We start from the raw sequence: 19,315 nt of genomic DNA on the forward strand, positions 1-19,315 counted from the left end.
GAATACTCTGAAAAGATAAAGAACTCTATAAAAATGGAGGGCACATATTAGGCTTATAGTAAATATTGAATAATAATAGAAGTGGTAGTAATAATACCAGCATTTATCGAGCGTTTACTACACGTCATTCACTATCGTAAGCTCATCATAAGCAATAACAAAATAACTTAACTTTTAACCCTTTTAATTAGGTGATACTCCTATCCCCACTTAAAGATACGTAAACTTGGACTGAGGCACAGAGAGATTATTTTCATTGCCCAAGGTTTCACAGCAAGTAATAGGCAGAGCTGGGATTAATTAATTAATTATGTCATAATGCTAACTTTTTGCTCCATGAGCAGACAGAAAAATCCCAGGATATTTTTTTTTTTTTATAACTTTTATTAAGCTTCAAGTGAACGTTTACACATCCAATCAGTCTGTCACATATAAGTTTACATACATCTCACTCCCTACTCCCACTTGCTCTCCCCTTCTTGAGTCAGCCCTTTCAGTCTCTCGTTTCGTGACAATTTTGCCGGCTTCCCTCTCTCTCTATCCTCCCATCCCCCCTCCAGACAAGAGTTGCCAACACAATCTCAAGTGTCCACCTGATATAATTAGCTCACTCTTCATCAGCGTCTCTCTCCCACCCGCTAACCAGTCCCTTTCATTTCTGATGAGTTGTCTTCGGGGATGGTTCCTGTCCTGTGTCAACTGAAGGTCTGGGGAGCATGGCCGTCGGGATTCCTCCAGTCTCAGTCAGACCATTAAGTTTGGTCTTTTTATGAGAATTTGGGGTCTGTATCCCACTGATCTCCTGCTCCCTCAGGGGTCCTCTGCTGTGCTCCCTGTCAGGGCAGTCATCGATTGTGGCCGGGCACCAACTAGTTCTTCTGGTCTCAGGATGATGTAGGTCTCTGGTTCATGTGGCCCTTGCTGTCTGTTGGGCTCTTAGTTGTCGTGTGGCCTTGGTGTTCTTCATTTTCCTTTGCTCCAGGTGGGTTGAGACCAATTGATGCATCTTAGATGGCCGCTTGTTAGCATTTAAGACCCCAGGCGCCACATTTCAAAGTGGGATGCAGAATGATTTCATAATAGAATTATTTTGCCAATTGACTTAGAAGTCCCCGAAAACCATGTTCCCCAGACCCCCGCCCTTCCTCCGCTGACCTTTGAAGCATTCATTTTATCCCGGAAACTTCTTTGCTTTTGGTCCAGTCCAATTGAGCTGACCTTCCATGTATTGAGTGTTGTCTTTCCCTTCACCTAAAGCAGTTCTTATCTACTGATTAATCAATAAAAAACCCTCTCCCACCCTCCCTCCCTCCCCCCCTCGTAACCACAAAAGTATGTGTTCTTCTCAGGTTTACTATTTCTCAAGATCTTATAATAGTGGTCTTATACAATATTTGTCCTTTTGCCTCTGACTAATTTCGCTCAGCATAATGCCTTCCAGGTTCCTCCATGTTATGAAATGTTTCACAGATTCTTCACTGTTCTTTATCGATGCGTAGTATTCCATTGTGTGAATATACCACAATTTATTTACCCATTCATCCGTTGATGGACACCTTGGTTGCTTCCAACTTTTTGCTATTGTAAACTGAGCTGCAATAAACATGGGTGTGCATATATCTGTTTGTATGAAGGCTCTTGTATCTCTAGGGTATATTCCTAGGAGTGGGATTTCTGGGTTGTATGGTAGTTCTATTTCTAACTGTTTAAGATAACGCCGGATGGATTTCCAAAGTGGTTGTACCATTTTACATTCCCACCAGCAGTGTATGAGAGTTCCAATCTCTCCGCAGCCTCTCCAACATTGATTATTTTGTGTTTTTTGGATTAATGCCAGCCTTGCTGGTGTGAGATGGAATCTCATCGTAGTTTTAATTTGCATTTCTCTAATGGCTAATGATCGAGAGCATTTTCTCATGTATCTGTTGGCTGCCTGAATATCTTCTTTAGTGAAATGTGTGTTCATATCCTTTGCCCACTTCTTGATTGGGTTGTTTGTCTTTTTGTGGTTGAGTTTTGACGGAATCATGTAGATTTTAGAGATCAGGCGCTGGTCGGAGATGTCATAGCTGAAAATTCTTTCCCAGTCTGTAGGTGGTCTTTTTGCTCTTTTTGAGAAGTCTTTAGATGAGCATAGGTGTTTGATTTTTAGGAGCTCCCAGTTATCTGGTTTCTCTTCATCATTTTTGGTAATGTTTTGTATTCTGTTTATACCTTGTATTAGGGCTCCTAGGGTTGTCCCAATTTTTTCTTCCATGATCTTTATCGTTTTAGTCTTTATGTTTAGGTCTTTGATCCACTTGGAGTTAGTTTTTGTGCATGGTGTGAGGTATGGGTCCTGTTTCATTTTTTTGCAAATGGATATCCAGTTATGCCAGCACCATTTGTTAAAAAGGCTATCTTTTCCCCAGTTAATTGACACTGGTCCTTTGTCAAATATCAGCTGCTCATACGTGGATGGATCTATGTCTGGGTTCTCAATTCTGTTCCATCGGTCTATGTGTCTGTTGTTGTACCAATACCAGGCTGTTTTGACTACTGTGGCTGTATAGTAGGTTCTGAAGTCAGGTAGGGTGAGGCCTCCCACTTTCTTCTTCTTTTTCAGTAATGCTTTGCTTATCCGGGGCTTCTTTCCCTTCCATATGAAATTGGTGATTTGTTTCTCTATCCCCTTAAAATATGACATTGGAATTTGGATCGGAAGTGCGTTAAATGTATAGATGGCTTTTGGTAGAATAGACATTTTTACTATGTTAAGTCTTCCTATCCATGAGCAGGGTATGTTTTTCCACTTAAGTATGTCCTTTTGAATTTCTTGTAGTAGAGCTTTGTAGTTTTCTTTGTATAGGTCTTTTACATCCTTGGTAAGATTTATTCCTAAGTATCTTATCTTCTTGGGGGCTACTGTGAATGGTATTGATTTGGTTATTTCCTCTTCGGTGTTCTTTTTGTTGATGTAGAGGAATCCAAGTGATTTTTGTATGTTTATTTTATAACCTGAGACTCTGCCGAACTCTTCTATTAGTTTCAGTAGTTTTCTGGAGGATTCCTTAGGGTTTTCTGTGTATATAATCATGTCATCTGCAAATAGTGATAACTTTACTTCTTCCTTGCCAATCCGGATACCTTTTATTTCTTTGTCTAGCCTAATTGCCCTGGCTAGGACTTCTAGCACAATGTTGAATAAGAGCGGTGATAAAGGACATCCTTGTCTGGTTCCCGTTCTCAAGGGAAATGCTTTCAGGTTCTCTCCATTTAGAGTGATATTGGCTGTTGGCTTTGCATAGATGCCCTTTATTATGTTGAGGAATTTTCCTTCAATTCCTATTTTGGTAAGAGTTTTTATCATGAATGGGTGTTGGACTTTGTCAAATGCCTTTTCTGCATCAATTGATAAGATCATGTGGTTTTTGTCTTTTGTTTTATTTATGTGATGGATTACATTAATGGTTTTTCTGATATTAAACCAGCCTTGCATACCTGGTATAAATCCCACTTGATCAGGGTGAATTATTTTTTTGATGTGTTGTTGGATTCTATTGGCTAGAATTTTGTTGAGGATTTTTGCATCAATGTTCATGAGGGATATAGGTCTATAATTTTCTTTTTTTGTAATGTCTTTACCTGGTTTTGGTATCAGGGAGATGGTGGCTTCATAGAATGAATTGGGTAGTATTCCGTCATTTTCTATGCTTTGGAATACCTTTAGTAGTAGTGGTGTTAACTCTTCTCTGAAAGTTTGGTAGAACTCTGCAGTGAAGCCGTCCGGGCCAGGGCTTTTTTTTGTTGGGAGTTTTTTGATTACCGTTTCAATCTCTTTTTTTGTTATGGGTCTATTTAGTTGTTCTACTTCTGAATGTGTTAGTTTAGGTAGGTAGTGTTTTTCCAGGAATTCATCCATTTCTTCTAGGTTTTCAAATTTGTTAGAGTACAATTTTTCATAATAATCTGAAATGATTCTTTTAATTTCATTTGGTTCTGTTGTGATGTTGTCCTTCTCATTTCTTATTCGGGTTATTTGTTTCCTTTCCTGTATTTCTTTAGTTAGTCTAGCCAATGGTTTATCAGTTGTGTTAATTTTTTCAAAGAACCAGCTTTTGGCTTTGTTAATTCTTTTTCTGTTCTCTAATTCATTTAGTTCAGCTCTAATTTTTATTATTTGTTTTCTTCTGGTGCCTGATGGATTCTTTTGTTGCTCAGTTTCTATTTGTTCAAGTTGTAGGGACCGTTCTCTGATTTTGGCTCTTTCTTCTTTTTGTATGTGTGCATTTATTGATATAAATTGGCCTCTGAGCACTGCTTTTGCTGTGTCCCAGAGGTTTTGATAGGAAGTATTTTCATTCTCGTTGCTTTCTATGAATTTCCTTATTCCCTCCTTGATGTCTTCTATAACCCAGCCTTTTTTCAGGAGGGTATTGTTCATTTTCCAAGTATTTGATTTCTTTTCCCTAGTTTTTCTGTTATTGATCTCTAGTTTTATTGCCTTGTGGTCTGAGAAGATGCTTTGTAATATTTCGATGTTTTGGACTCTGCAAAGGTTTGTTTTATGACCTAATATGTGGTCTATTCTAGAGAATGTTCCATGTGCACTAGAAAAAAAAGTATATTTTGCAGCAGTTGAGTGGAGAGTTCTGTATAAGTCAATGAGGTCAAGTTGGTTGATTGTTGTAATTAGATCTTCCGTGTCTCTATTGAGCTTCTTACTGGATGTCCTGTCCTTCTCCGAAAGTGGTGTGTTGAAGTCTCCTACTATAATTGTGGAAGTATCTATCTCGCTTTTCAATTCTGTTAAAATTTGATTTATGTATCTTGCAGCCCTGTCATTGGGTGCGTAAATATTTAATATGGTTATGTCTTCCTGATCAATTGTCCCTTTTATCATTATATAGTGTCCTTCTTTATCCTTTGCGGTGGATTTAAGTCTAAAGTCTATTTTGTCAGAAATTAATATTGCTACTCCTCTTCTTTTTTGCTTATTGTTTGCTTGATATACTTTTTTCCATCCTTTGAGTTTTAGTTTGTTTGTGTCTCTAAGTCTAAGGTGTGTCTCTTGTAGGCAGCATATAGATGGATCGTGTTTCTTTATCCAGTCTGTGACTCTGTGTCTCTTTATTGGTGCATTTAGTCCATTTACATTCAGGGTAATTATAGATAAATAAGTTTTTAGTGCTGTCATTTTGATGCCTTTTTATGTGTGTTGTTGACAATTTCATTTTTCCACATATTTTTTTGTGCTGAGGCGTTTTTCTTAGTAAATTGTGAGATCCTCATTTTCATAGTGCTTGACTTTATGTTAGTTGAGTCGTTACGTTTTTCTTGGTTTTTATCTTGAGTTATAGAGTTGTTATACCTTTTTGTGGTTACCTTATTATTTACCCCTATTTTTCTAAGTAAAAACCTAACTTGTATTGTTCTATATCGCCTTGTATCACTCTCCATATGGCAGTTCAATGCCTCCTGTATTTAGTCCCTCTTTTTGATTATTGTGATCTTTTACCTATTGACTTCCATGATTCCCTGTTATGTGTGTTTATTATTTTTTTTAATTAATCTTAATTTGTTTGTTTTTGTGATTTCCCTATTTGAGTTGATATCAGGACGTTCTGTTTTGTGACCTTGTGTTGTGCTGATATCTGATATTATTGGTTCTCTGACCAAACAATATCCTTTAGTATTTCTTGTAGCTTTGGTTTGGTTTTTGCAAATTCTCTAAACTTGTGTTTGTCTGTAAATATCTTAATTTTGCCTTCATATTTCAGAGAGAGTTTTGCTGGATATATGATCCTTGGCTGGCAGTTTTTCTCCTTTAGTGTTCTGTATATGTCGTCCCATTCCCTTCTTGCCTGCATGGTTTCTGCTGAGTAGTCAGAACATATTCTTATTGATTCTCCCTTGAAGGAAACCTTTCTTTTCTCCCTGGCTGCTTTTAAAATTTTCTGTTTATCTTTGGTTTTGGTGAGTTTGATGATAGTATGTCTTGGTGTTTTTCTTTTTGGATCAATCTTAAATGGGGTTCGATGAGCATGTTGGATAGATATCCTTTCGTCTTTCATGATGTCAGGGAAGTTTTGTGTCAGGAGTTCTTCAACTATTTTCTCTGTGTTTTCTGTCCCCCCTCCCTGTTCTGGGACTCCAATCACCCACAGGTTATCCTTCTTGATAGAGTCCCACATGATTCTTAGGGTTTCTTCATTTTTTTTAATTCTTTTATCTGATTTTTTTTCAGCTATGTTGGTGTTGATTCCCTGGTCCTCCAGATGTCCCAGTCTGCATTCTAATTGCTCGAGTCTGCTCCTCTGACTTCCTAGTGTGTTGTCTAATTCTGTTATTTTATTGTTAATCTTTTGGATTTCTACATGTTGTCTCTCTATGGATTCTTGCAACTTATTAATTTTTCCAGTATGTTCTTGAATAATCTTTTTGAGTTCTTCAACAGTTTTATCAGTGTGTTCCTTGGCTTCTTCTGCAGTTATCCTAATTTCATTTGTGATATCATTAAGCATTTTGTAAAGTAGTTTTTTATATTCTGTATCTGATAATTCCAAGATTGTATCTTCATTTGGGAAAGATTTTGATTCTTTTGTTTGGGGGGTTGGAGAAGCTGTCATGGTCTGCTTCTTTAAGTGGTTTGATATGGATTGTTGTCTCCGAGCCATCACTGGGAAACTAGTTTTTCCAGAAAATCCACTGCGTCCAGTCCAAATCCCTGCAGGACGGTTCCCCCGCTCGGACGTTGCTCTTTCTGCTCCAAGACCAGTCACTGACTCCCGGGGACTTCTCCTACTGGCTGCGTCCCACGCCGCCCGTGGAACCGGCTGGTCCCCCTCCCGGGGTTAGTTCAGGGGGGTGGAGCCGCTCTCTGTGCTTGTGCCGTACCTGACTGGTACGCTGGCTCCAGGCTCTGGAAACAATCGCTGCTTCCCCGTATTAGTTCGTTCTCCGTCTCTAAATCTGTGTTTGTTGTTCAGGGTTCGTAGATTGTTACGTATGTGATCGATTCACTTGTTTTTCCGTGTCTTTGTTGTAAGAGGGATCTGAGGTAGCGTCTGCCTAGTCCGCCATCTTGGCTCCGCCTCCCAGGATATTTTTTAACAACGGACACTGACTTGTTAGATGTTCTGCTGAGTGCTGGTGAGGGAACCAACACAAATAAAAGCTCATTCAGGTAGCTTCTAATCTAGTGCAGAAAATAAGTGAATATTTGTTTTCTTCCAAACTGTTAGTAAGACTGGATTATATACAAAATTCCATGATATAAAAATAGCACACTTCTGAAATGTACATGTAAACTTTATAGAATTTTATTTTACACTTTGTAATATTATACATTATTTTTAATAATGTATAATACAGTTATGGCAGAACTACATGGATTTACCTGAAAATGCATGAGCGGTGAATAAAAGGACTCCAGAGACGCCATTCTGAATTGACAGCATATGGGTTTATACCACACTGAGAAACATGAATGATAGGCAGAGGAGTAAGTAGTAACTCAAGTGTGAGGGGATGAGGACCTGGAAGAGGCTATTAACAGCAGTAGGAGGAGAAAGGGAAGAATTTAAACATTTTTAAAGGAGAAACAGAAGAGAATTGAATGATTTCTTTACTATGTAGGGTAGAGTGGAGGAAGGAGTCAAAATAACTCTGAAGTATCCACTATGGGAAACTTAATATAAGTGCTGTTATGTTCTGAGTTGAAGCTAAAAAATATAATGACTTAAAATTAGGCATATTGAATTTGAAATAGAAATGCCAAGTGGAAGATAATCCTGAAGGCAGCTGAATAAAAGAGTAAAGTATAGGTTAATCTTGTCTTAGAATTTCAGGTCTGGAAATAAGTAGCACAGAGAGGTTCAAGCCAAGATGATTCCTTTAAAGAATATATTAAATGAGGAACAATCAGAAGGCCTGTGACTGAGTCTTGGAGAACATTCCAATTTAGTTGGTAGAAGGAGGAGAAGAAACCACAAGATCAAGAAATGGTCAGAATGGTAAGAGAATTAGGTGGTATAGTTACAGAAAACCAAGAAAGATCTGTCTTTTGCCTGCTCCATAAAATGTTGGTGTACTTGGATTTCAGTTTTCCTTTATTCTTAATCAACTAACACCACAGTTCTGTTGTCATATTTCTAAATGCCTAAAGGATATAGTTGGAAATCTTGTGGCATACCTTAGAATTTAGGTTTCCAAAGGTGAACATATACTGGACAAACCTTTCCAACTCCCACACCCTAAATCTTGGTTAAAGACAACATATCCACTCAGTCACCCAAGCCCAATACCTTGGAAACGTTCCTGGATTTTTCTCTCACATAATGTTTTTTAGTCAGCCACCAAAACCTATTCATTCCACCTCAGCTATAAATCCAGCTTCTCTTCTTCATGTCTTAGTTCAGGCATTCAGTAGTATTCCTTGGACTTCTGAAATTGTCTTCTAATTCAGGGCTGGAATGGAAGCTGTCTTTCACAGTCTTTAGGACCTAGGCTCCTTCTGTCTTTTCACTGTGGCATCCTTATGGCATAGCCCTTTTCTTCATGGTCTGAATTGGATTTCTAGCTTTCATGTTCATGCTTCAAACAGCAGGGTGGAGGAAGTGGGGAAAGGGCAAAGGGAGTACATAGGAAAGATTCCTGGAAGCTGCCACATGAGGCTTTTGCTTACATTCAGTTGGCCCAAACCTAGTGTTACTGTGAACACACCTGCTGTACGGGAGCCTTAGAAATGTAGTATCAAAAAATTTTCAGGTATAACAATTCCATGGGTGATTCTTTTACCCCCTTTCATTTTAGAGAAAAAGTAATTAAGAGAAAACTTAGCCTTTTGATTAAGTAGAAAGAGTCATCAATGCGTATAACTTTATTCTCGATAACCTAGTTATCAGCATTGCTTCAGATTCTGTAACAGTATGCATCTAATAGAATATCAGTAAAATTGGTGGAATAGTAGCCCCAAGGGCTTCTCCTTCCACAGAGACAGAAAAATCAAGCAAAAACTGTCAGAATTAATGTTGTCAGAACTCTAGGAAATAGTCAAAGGTTTACAGCAACTAAGCAAATGCTGAATCAAGAAAAAAGCAACTTGAAAATATCAGGAATGCTTTGTTACATTTTTCCTTGCCATTTCCCCAGTTCCTCCTTGACCCAGGAGATCTCGAAGATGGCAGTCATATATCCAGAGGAGACCTTGGTCTCTAGTTCTGGAGAGACCAGCAGACCTTATTCTCAGAGAATCATGTTTGTCTATTCTAGCATATATTTGTTTTGCGTAATTCAAGGCGGAAAGGCAGCTATGCAGAGGGTATTCCTTGAAAATATTGATGGACAAATGAACAAAATACAGCTCCTGGAACAGAAGGTTACAGTTGAGGCTACACAATGGAGTGCTGTTGAAGGGAGTGCCCTAACACAGAGCCAGTCTGCAAAGACTAGGACAGCTTTCTGTCTTTTGTGTGTGTGTGTGGCAAGGGAGGGGGGCTGCTGATACAGGGCAAAGCTCTGTCAAAACAATAGCTAAACACAAGCTAAAGAAACAGAGCCTTCAGAGACCAAACATGAACAAAGAATACAGACTTTAACAAAAATAGTTTGGAAAAGTTACTAAACAAATAACAATAGCCTACAATAAGTAACAAAAACAAAACCTGAGGAAGGGGGAGAATTAGATTTCTAGAGTTATATTATAAAAATCAGAATATCCAGTTTTCTTAAAGAGTTAAAGGAAAATATAGACAAAGAGCTAAAGAAAACCAGGAAAATGTCTCAACAAATAAAGAATTTCAATAAAGAAATAGAAATTATAAAAAGGAACCAAACAGAAACTCTGGAGCTAAGAAGTACAGTAAATGAAATGAAGTAACAGAGTTGGGTAGGTGGAAGAAAGAATCAGTGAACTTGAAGATAGGCTAATTAAAGTGATCCATTCTGAAGAGGAACGAGAAAAAAGAATGAAGAAAAATGAACAGAGCCTAAGACACTTGTGGGATGCCATCAAGGTACCAACATACACATCATGGGAATGCCAGAAAAAGAGGAGAAAGAAGAAAGAGGCAGAAAAAATATCTGAAGAATTGATGGCCAGAAACAACCCAAATTTGATCAGACACATGGGTCTACACATCCAAGAAAGATAAACAGAAAGAGACCCACACTGCAACACATTATAATCAAGTTGTTGAAAGCCAAGGACAAAAAGAGAATTCTACCAAACATTTCTGCAACTCTTCCTGAAAATAGAAGAGTCAGAATCACTTACTACCTCATTCTATGAGGCTAGTATTCACCTGATACCAAAGCCAAAGAAAGAAAACTACAGACCAGCACCCCTTGTAAATACAGATAGAAAAATCCTCAACAAAATACTAGCAAACAAATCTAACACCACACTGAAAGGGTTATACACCATAATCAAGTGGGATTTATCCCAGAAATGTAGGGGTGGTTCAACATAGGAAAATTAGTTAATGTAATATACCATATTCAGGGTCGCTATGAGTTGGAATTGACTCGACAGCACTGGGTTTCTGGGTTACCATATTTATAGAACCAAAGTGGGGGGAGGGGCAACACATTATCTCAGTTGATGCAGAAAAAGCATTTGACAAAGTCCAATACCTTCTCATAATAAAAACACTCTATACATTTTTTTTATACAGTAGGAATAGAACAGAACTTCCACAGTGTGATAAAGGGTATTTATTTAAAAAAAAAAAAAATAGCTGATATTCTGCTCAATGATGAAAGACTGAAAGCTTTCCCCCTAAGATCAGGAACAAGACAAGGATGCCTGCCTTCACCACTGCTATTTAACATTGCTCTAGCCAGAACAGTCAGGCAAGAGACAGAAATAAAAGGCATCCAAATTGGTAAGTAGTAAAACTGTCTTTGCAGATTACATGATCCTATGTGTAGAAAATCCAGAAGAAGCCATACACACACACACAAAAACTACCAGAGCTAATAAATTCAGCAAAGTTTCAGGGTAGAAGATCAACACACAAAAATCAGTTTTTTTATTATTATTTTAGTTTCATTGACTAGCATGAACAATCCAAAAAAGAAATTAAGAAAACCTTACTTTCACAGTAACACCCAAAAGAATAAAATAGCTAGGAAGAATTTAACCAATAAGGTGAAAGATTTGTACACTAAAAACTACAAAACAATGCTGAAATTAAAGACCTAAATAAATAGACATCCTCTGTTCCTGGATCGGAATACTTAATATCGTCATGGCAACATTCACTGATGATCTCGAGGTTCATTGCAATCCCTATCAGAATGCCAACAACCTTTTTTTTTAAAAAAAGAAATGGAAATCAGATGCATATGGAATTTTAAAGGACCTCAAATTGATAAAACAGTCTCGAAAAAGAAAAAGTTGGAAGACTCAACAATTCTCAGTTTCAAAATTATAGAGCTACAGTGATCAAGACAGTGTGGTACTGGTGTAAGAACAGGCATACAGACAAATGAAATGGAATGGAGAGTCCAGAAGTAAACCGGTATACCTATAGCCAGTTGATTTCAACAAGCGTACAGTAGGGGAAAGAACAGTCCCATCAACAAATGGTGCTGGGACAACTGGATTTTGACATGCAGGAGAATGATGTTGCACCCCTACCTCACACCTTATACAGAAAATAACTCAAAATGGATCAAGAACATAAATATAAGAACTAAAATTATAAAATTCTTAGAAAAAATGGGTAAAAGCTTCAAGACCTTGTTTTTGATAATGGATTATAGACAAATGACCCTAAAACTTGAGCTGCTCAAGAAAAAAAAGATAAATTGGACATTATCAAAATTAAAAACTTTTGTGCATCAAAGGATTTTATCAAGATAATGAGAAGACAGCCTACAGAATGGGAGAGACTATTTGGAAATCATATGTCTCATATAGGATTGATACCAGAATATATAAAGAACTCCTACAATTCAAAAACAAAAAGACAAACTACCCACTTTAAAAGTGGGTCAAGAACGTGAACAGACATTTCTTTTACGAAGGCATACAAATGGCCAACAAACACATGAAAAGATGCTCAATATCCATTAGTCATTAACCAAAAAAAAAAAAAAACCCCAAACTCATTGCCATCATGTTGATTCCGACTCATAGTGACCCTATAAGCCAGAGTAGAACTGCCCCATAGGGTTTCCAAAGAACGGCTGGTGGATTTGAACTGCTGACCTTTTGGTTAGCAGCCTGAGCTCTTAACCACTATGCCACCAGAGCTCCAGGGAAATGCAAATCAAAACCACAGTGAGATGCCATTTTACACCCATTTGGATGGCTATATTAAAAAAAAATCAGAAAACAACAGGTGTTGGCGAAGATGTGGAGAAATTGGAGCCTTTGTACACTGCTGGTTGGGCATGTGGAATGCAGCTGCTCTGGAGGCGTTTGGTGGTTCCTCTAAAGTTAAACATAGAATTGCCGTATGACCCAGCAATTCCACTCCTAGGTATATATCAAAAAAAAAAACCAAACCCACTGCCATCGAGTCGATTCCGACTCATAGTGACCCTATAGGACAGAGTAGAACTGCCCCGTAGAGTTTCCAAGGAGCGCCTGGTGGATTCGAACTGCTGTCCTTTTGCTTGGCAGCTGTAGCACTTAACCACTACGCCACCAGGGTTTCCTAGGCATATATACAGAAGAATAAAAGCCAGGGCTCAAACAGATACTTGTACACAGTAGCCAAAGGATGGAAACGACTCAGGTGTCCATCAAAGGAGAGTGGATAAAATGTGTTATGTACATGCAGTGGACCATTACTCAGCCATAAGAAGGAGTGAAATAGTGATACATGTCACAACGTGGTTGAACCTCAAAAACATGACGCTAAGTGAAAGAAGCTAGGCACGAAAGGCCATATGTGATTTCTTTTATATGAGATATCCAGAACGGTAAATCCAGAATGGAAATATCCAGAGTGGGACAGAAAGCAGATTGGTGGTTGCCAGGGGCCGGGCACAAGGAGGAGTGGGTGTGATTGTTTAATGGGTACGAGGTTTTTTTTATGGAGTGAGGAATACGTTTTGGAATTAGAGTTAATAGTTGCACCGTGTTGTGAATGTATTAAATGCTTTTGAATTTTACGCTTTAACATAATTAACTTTCTTGTGTGGATTTCACCTCAGCATAAGAAAACACATCTAATAGGAGAGTAGACAGAAAACTCTGCTGGGAAGCGATTCCAGCTATAAGTGGCCGTGGATCTGGCTGTGTCATAGCCTTCTTTATCTTCATCTAGCAACTTTGAAGAGTTGTTAGGCGATACAGAACCTGCCTCCCTGTAGTGGCAAAGAAAACAAATATTCTCCTTTATGGTTTACATGTCTTTGACCAGGAGTGGTCTAAAGAAATCATAACCTCAGTAAACTAGTTATTTCAGGAAGCTCAGCATTAGTGCTACTTGAACGTGTTCTAGTTAAGAATTCATTCCTATTTCAGTGGTCTGCCTGTAGTATCCTCTGTCTAATGGGTTTATTTGCTGAGCTGTCTGGGCAGCCTCGGAAATCCTGGTGGTGTAATGGTTAAGATCTTGGCTGCTAACCAACAGGTTGGCAGTTAGAACCCACGAGGCACTCCTTGGAAACTCTATGGAGCAGTTCTACTCTGTCCTGGAGGGTCGCTGTGAGTGTGAATTGACTTGACAGCAGCGGGTTTGGTTTGGTTTTGCGCTTGATTACTAACCTAAGGGCTGGTGCTGCGAACCCACCCAGCGATGCCGTGAAAGAGAGGCCTGGCAGTCTGCTTCCATAAAGATGACAGCCAAGAAGACCCTATGGAGCAGTTCTACTCTAACACAAGGTCACTCTGAGTCAGAATCAACGGGTTTGGTTTGGTTTATGGGCAGACTCATTTGGATACAATTCCGTGAGTTCTTGTAAGTCCTGAATTTTTCTTAAAACTAATGTCCCAGAATTTTGGTGTGGTTATCTGAAGAACATTGAGAATTCTTTACTGAGAATACAGACTCTCCTGCCAGAGCTCCCTGCAGCTGCTGCTCTGGTGCTACAAACTGCCCCCGCCCCCCTCCCCAGCAAAAAAGCCCATTGCTGTTGAGTCGATCTGCCTCATAGCGACCCTATAGGACAGAGTAGAACTGTCCCATAGGGTTTCCAAGGAGCGGTTGGTGGATTCGAACTGCTAACCTTTTGGTTAGCCGCCAAGCTCTTAGCCATTGCTCCATCAGGGCTCCTTGTGCTACATACAGGCTTTATATATAATGTATATCATTTATCATTTTGATATCCATGTTCTGTTTTATCCACAAAATTTTTTCTTACACCATAAGCTGTCTTCAGCACCTGGCATATGATAAGCATTGAATAAATATTTGTTGGATTAGAAAATCACTCCTTTAAATGTTTATTACATGATAATGAAGACTTTGTCCTGAAAATATGTGTTTGTCTTTCTAAAATCCCAGTCACATAATGTTCTTGTAACTGTAATGGAATAGCGATAGTAAAAGAAAGATATATATTATCTACCTATGCAGTATCTTTTGAAGGAGTCCCTGGGTGGTGCAGACGGTTAACACACTCGGCTGCTAACCAAAAGGTTGGAGGTTCTTATTCACCCACAGGCGCCTTGGAAGAAAGGCCTGGTGATCTACTTCCAAAACAGCCCTTGAAAACCCTGCAGAGCACAGTTCTACTCTGACACACGTGGGGTCACCATGAATCGGTGTTGACTCAGTGGCAGGTGTTAGTATCTTTTGAACTTACTACCATAGACAGTTCATCGATTTTACCATGCAGTTCACTGCATGAATAGTTGTATTTGAAAACTTCTTAAAAGACTAATGTATTTTGTGAAAATTAATAAAGTTTGATTTACATTTCTAGGAGCGTGAACTGGAAGAGTGGCGGTTGCAGCAAAGAAGACAAGGATGTGTCAATGCAATTATTGAAGAAGAAAGAATCAAACTTCTCAAAGAACATGCTGCACAATTACTAGGCCATCTCCCTAAAGTAAGTGAGACTTCAGGCCTAATCTTCCTGACCTCTAACAGTGAAAAAAAACAGGCTTTAGAATTTCACAGGACCTGGGTTTTGTTCACTTCTAGGAGCTTAGCCTAATCTTTGAACCACTCTGGCCCATTTAAACATCTCTCAAATGAGAGGATTGGCCTTAGCATGTTCTTAGAAGTATGAGCTAGATTATTGAATTTAAATTTTAGAGGTTTTTTTTTCCTCCCCTTTTAGCATAGCCCAGTCGATTCCTTTCAGCATAAGATGTCTTAAAAAAAAAAAGACTAGACTATCCTAGAGCCACTATGATGCTTGTATACCGAAGATGATGTATATGAAAACATTGTAATTGCTAACACCAACGACGGATACATGTTTGAACTGAATCTGAGACAGATCTGCTGTATAATAAGAATTGATGTTATTACTAGGTACTAGGCAACCTTGGTTTTTACAAGTACTTCCAGAAGATAGCAAATTTTCATGTATATTTGACATATATCTATAAAATAATAACTGAGTGTCACAAGGCTACAAACAAATCACTATCCTACAAATATGAAAATCATGTCATTTGCTATTTTATTCAATCTGAAGACTCAAGCGCATATTTTGTGTCCTGTCCAGTGCTAAGTAAGCCCAGAGAAATAGAAATGTATGAGTCATTATTGCTTGTCCCACAGGACCTTATTGTCTAACTGGTTAGACAGGATTCCTGAATATGAAATGATATATTGACAGCAAAAGCAGTATATAATTGATGAATTTCCTGATATAGACTATAATCCTGGGAGAGTCTAGGGGTGTGGATATTTTTGAGGAGAAATAATTGTAGAGAAAGGAGGAAGGCCAAATATCCATCAGTGACTTTTATCCTTTAGGTTTTAATGGTCCCAAATGACTAAAGTACTTAGATCCTTTAGATGGCAAAATAAGTAAATATTTAAGCTTAATTTTATTTTAAAAAGCCTTTTACTGTATAAGGGAACAGAAAAAGTAAATAGAGAGTGAAGAATTTCAAAGCCTTGCTTAAATGGCTTAACTCCAAACCTGGATCCTTTCCTGCAAACTGCATGTTTGCTGATCAGCCACAGAACTGGGGCACATGGAGCCATCTCACACATGAAACCTTCCACAACTCAGTCCCTCCAACCCCGGGTCCCTCCTGTCATGTGGTAGGGCTGTTTCAAGACACAGGTGGGGTACTGTATACATTAAATTCCTTTCCATCTAGCCAGTACAAGCAGTAGTGATTGTACTTAATAAAGAACCCAGACTCCTATCACGGTTCCTCCGCTGGAGCTGACAAATCAAGCAGTCAACCAGTCTTAGAACATTCCGTATATTAAAGCCATAATTTTTAGAGAGTGTTGATGATGATTTAAAAACTCTGTCTATTGAATAGATTTCATTATTGTGTAGATAACTCTACTAGCCTCCTATCTATGATTTTGTTCGTCTTAAAAACATTTAGTGAAATTTTCTGGCATTTGAAAGTAACCCACAAAATATCTTTTCTTGTAGGGAGTATTTAAAAAAGAGGATGATATTGATATGCTTGGTGAAGAGTTCAGGAAAGCATATCAGAAAAGGAAAGAAGTTTGTGAAGAGAAGTGATGTCGTCTGGATTTAGTGAAACCGGGACTCTTCTGTATGTTACCACTAGGTGTCAGCATACCTTTTGTTTTACAGTTTGGGGACATGGGAATCCATGATCTATTTGCATTGTCTGAAATATTACTATCGTAATTTGTAAACAGTTAACTATAAAAAAAATTTTTAGTAATAAAATATTACTGAATAATTTTTATAGCAGCAAAAGTAATTGCTTTTAGTCAAGCTGTTATTTTTGTACTGATAATTAGAAGTTTTTTTTTTTTTATTTAGAAGATCTCAATTTGACACCACATTACAACATGTCATATATACCCGTTGCCATCAAGTCAATTCTGACTCATAGCAACCCTACAGGACAGAGTATAACTGCCCCATAGTGTTTCCAAGGCCGTAATCTTTACAAAAGCAGACTGCCACATCTTTCTTCCACATAACAGCTGGTGGGTTCAAACTGCCGACCCTTCAGTTAGCAGCCCAGCGGGGAGCGAGTCCTTTGGACCTGGGATCCCAGCGCTGAGAAGCTCGTGGAATCAGGAGACCAACAGAAAGAGACATCAAGCAAGCTGTAACCCTGAAGATAGTGAGAAGCAGTGGCAGGAGAGACCCGGCAGCAGAGATCTGGCATCAGGAGATGGTACGGTGGGCTTCCTGGCCCACGGAGAGAGAAAGCTGAGTGTCTTTGTGCAGAGGCCTAAGGCCAGGGAGAGGCATGCCTGTGAGCACAGCTGAGAAGAGGCTATCCTGATGGAAGAACTTATCCTGAGTGTTCCTAAGCCTGAATAGTAACTGTTACTTCCCTAACAAACCCCATAATCCTGAGAACGGTCTGTGAGTTCTGTGTAGCCATTGCAGTGAATTACTGAACCCAGTGGAGAAGTAGAGAATGCTGTGGGAGGGACGGTTGGTGTCAGAATTGGTAAAGATGGTGGAGAGAGGAGGCTTGTCTGGCCTACATCTCAAGGGAGTCAGCCGCGTGTGTGTGTGTGTGTGTGTGTGTAAACAAATTATATTACAAGCCAAGCTTCCCCATTCCTCAAGACGGTGTATTCACCTTGACTGACATAGAAGAGCGCTAGCCTAGAGTAGACTGTCCTTTGTATTACTGTGTTTTTCTTTAGGAACTTCACTTCCTTGACTTGTTTTAAAGCACCCTTTTCTGTGTACTATCAAGGGAGAAGAAAAGTAAATAAACAGAGCGAAGAATTTCAAAGCACTTTATTACCCAATGTGCTTAATTGTCAACAAGAACTTAAAACAGAATTTCAGATAAAGTATTATTTATAAACCTGAGCTGACTCTCCATAACATAAAATATTTTATACATTCAAGTACGGTTGTGAAAACATAAAAAGGATTAGTAGGTCATAAGAGAATCAAAAAGTTAAATTCTTGTTGCTTTATTTTACAAAACGCTTTCCTTTTTCAAATAATTATAAATTAGTTTTGTATGCCCCAAATCTAAACAAGGAAATCTCTGAAATTATTTTGATTTCTTATCAAATATTGTCATTATAAAGAGAAATGTAATTCAAGCCATTACAGTTTGTTCAAGTTAAATAAAATGGATATCTATCAATCACACACTATGTTATCTTTTAGGGACTAATTAAATTAGATCATTTATGAATTTCCCCATTCTAACGCTTTCATAAATTCCTCTTCAGTGAAAGACAGCATCTTGGCAGCTTCAATATGCATCTGTTAAAGAAAATTGTCTAATTTAGTCTTAAGAGTAGACCACAAAACAACAGGAAATATGTGTGTGTGTACAATATGCTATCCAAATTATAAGTTATGTTGTAGGAACGTGCTCTCTAGTTCTCATAAACATGATATTTGGAATGGTAATTACATTCAAGGGCCAGCCTATGTATCCAACAGTGGCATTGAACCACCTACTGTTAAAAGAACAATTCAGTAATAGTGTAATACCTGGGCCTTTACAAAAAGGGAAAGTGGCAGTACCATGAACTCAAGTCTTCTTACTACCGTGTGTCCCATGTACAGACACGTGAACAATAGTGGTTTGGAATGTCCTCAAGGTTTCAAGAGGCAAACAATCCCTAAGGTAGTAGTCATTCTTACATATGGTGCTTTGTAACTGGGGAGGACCCATGTTGCTTTTCCAGAACCATTTTCCATATTAAAAACTTACTTGCATGAAAATAAGTATTTGCTTGATGGTAGATTACATATAAATCTTATTATATGTTGTACTTTACATGTGTAATGTATTTTGTATTGAAAAGAATTGTTCTTAAAAGATGTCAAAATAAAAATAAAGCACTTAAAGTAAAAATACTAAATAGTAAAACAGTTCAAATAATATCTATGATTTAACTTTTTTCTTTTTGTTAGGATATACTCACCTTCTGCCTTTTTAAAACATCAATTAATTTTAATTGTTTCTTGAACCCTATCATTAATTCTCCTTTTTGTTTTTCTAGTTTCTTGTTTTCTGATTTTAAGGCTTCAATTTTTTTCTGTTCTTCATTTGCTACATCCTACAAAAGGGAAAAAGTAATCCATATTTTCTTTAATATGCAGTTTTTAAATGGAAAAATTATAAAAACTATCTTCGTATCAGTAGTAAGATAACATTTTAAAAACTCAAAACAAATTTTTTGTAGATAAACATAACTTTTAATAAATTATTAGAATTTTTTGGTAAGTTTTAATTATGCTCAGGTCTCTCTTGTTTTAAAAA

The 19,315-nt window shown here is 38.0% G+C and overlaps 2 protein-coding genes across 4 annotated transcripts in view; one reads left to right on the forward strand and one right to left on the reverse strand.

The window, feature by feature from the left end:
• The window catches only part of MNS1 (meiosis specific nuclear structural 1), a 33,670-nt gene extending 16,611 nt beyond the window's left edge, over window positions 1–17,059 (forward strand). For both annotated transcript variants that reach the window (XM_003418326.4, XM_010597993.3), the window contains exons 9-10: window positions 14,866–14,991; window positions 16,516–17,059. In XM_003418326.4, coding sequence (XP_003418374.1) covers window positions 14,866–14,991; window positions 16,516–16,608 — 219 coding nt within the window. In that variant the 3' untranslated portion in view covers window positions 16,609–17,059. The remainder of the gene's footprint in view (window positions 1–14,865; window positions 14,992–16,515) is intronic.
• A 575-nt stretch (window positions 17,060–17,634) lies between these two features.
• Window positions 17,635–19,315, reverse strand: part of TEX9 (testis expressed 9) — a 60,084-nt gene continuing 58,403 nt past the window's right edge. Inside the window, exons 10-11 of one of the 2 annotated variants that reach the window (XM_064267514.1) lie at window positions 18,978–19,112; window positions 17,635–18,306 (exon numbers count right to left, since the gene is read on the reverse strand). In XM_064267514.1, coding sequence (XP_064123584.1) covers window positions 18,229–18,306; window positions 18,978–19,112 — 213 coding nt within the window. In that variant the 3' untranslated portion in view covers window positions 17,635–18,228. The remainder of the gene's footprint in view (window positions 18,307–18,977; window positions 19,113–19,315) is intronic. The other variant, XM_010597992.3, reaches the window with a different exon arrangement.

The sequence above is a fragment of the Loxodonta africana genome, chromosome 13 (assembly GCF_030014295.1).
Source record: "Loxodonta africana isolate mLoxAfr1 chromosome 13, mLoxAfr1.hap2, whole genome shotgun sequence".
NCBI classification, from domain to species: domain Eukaryota; kingdom Metazoa; phylum Chordata; class Mammalia; order Proboscidea; family Elephantidae; genus Loxodonta; species Loxodonta africana.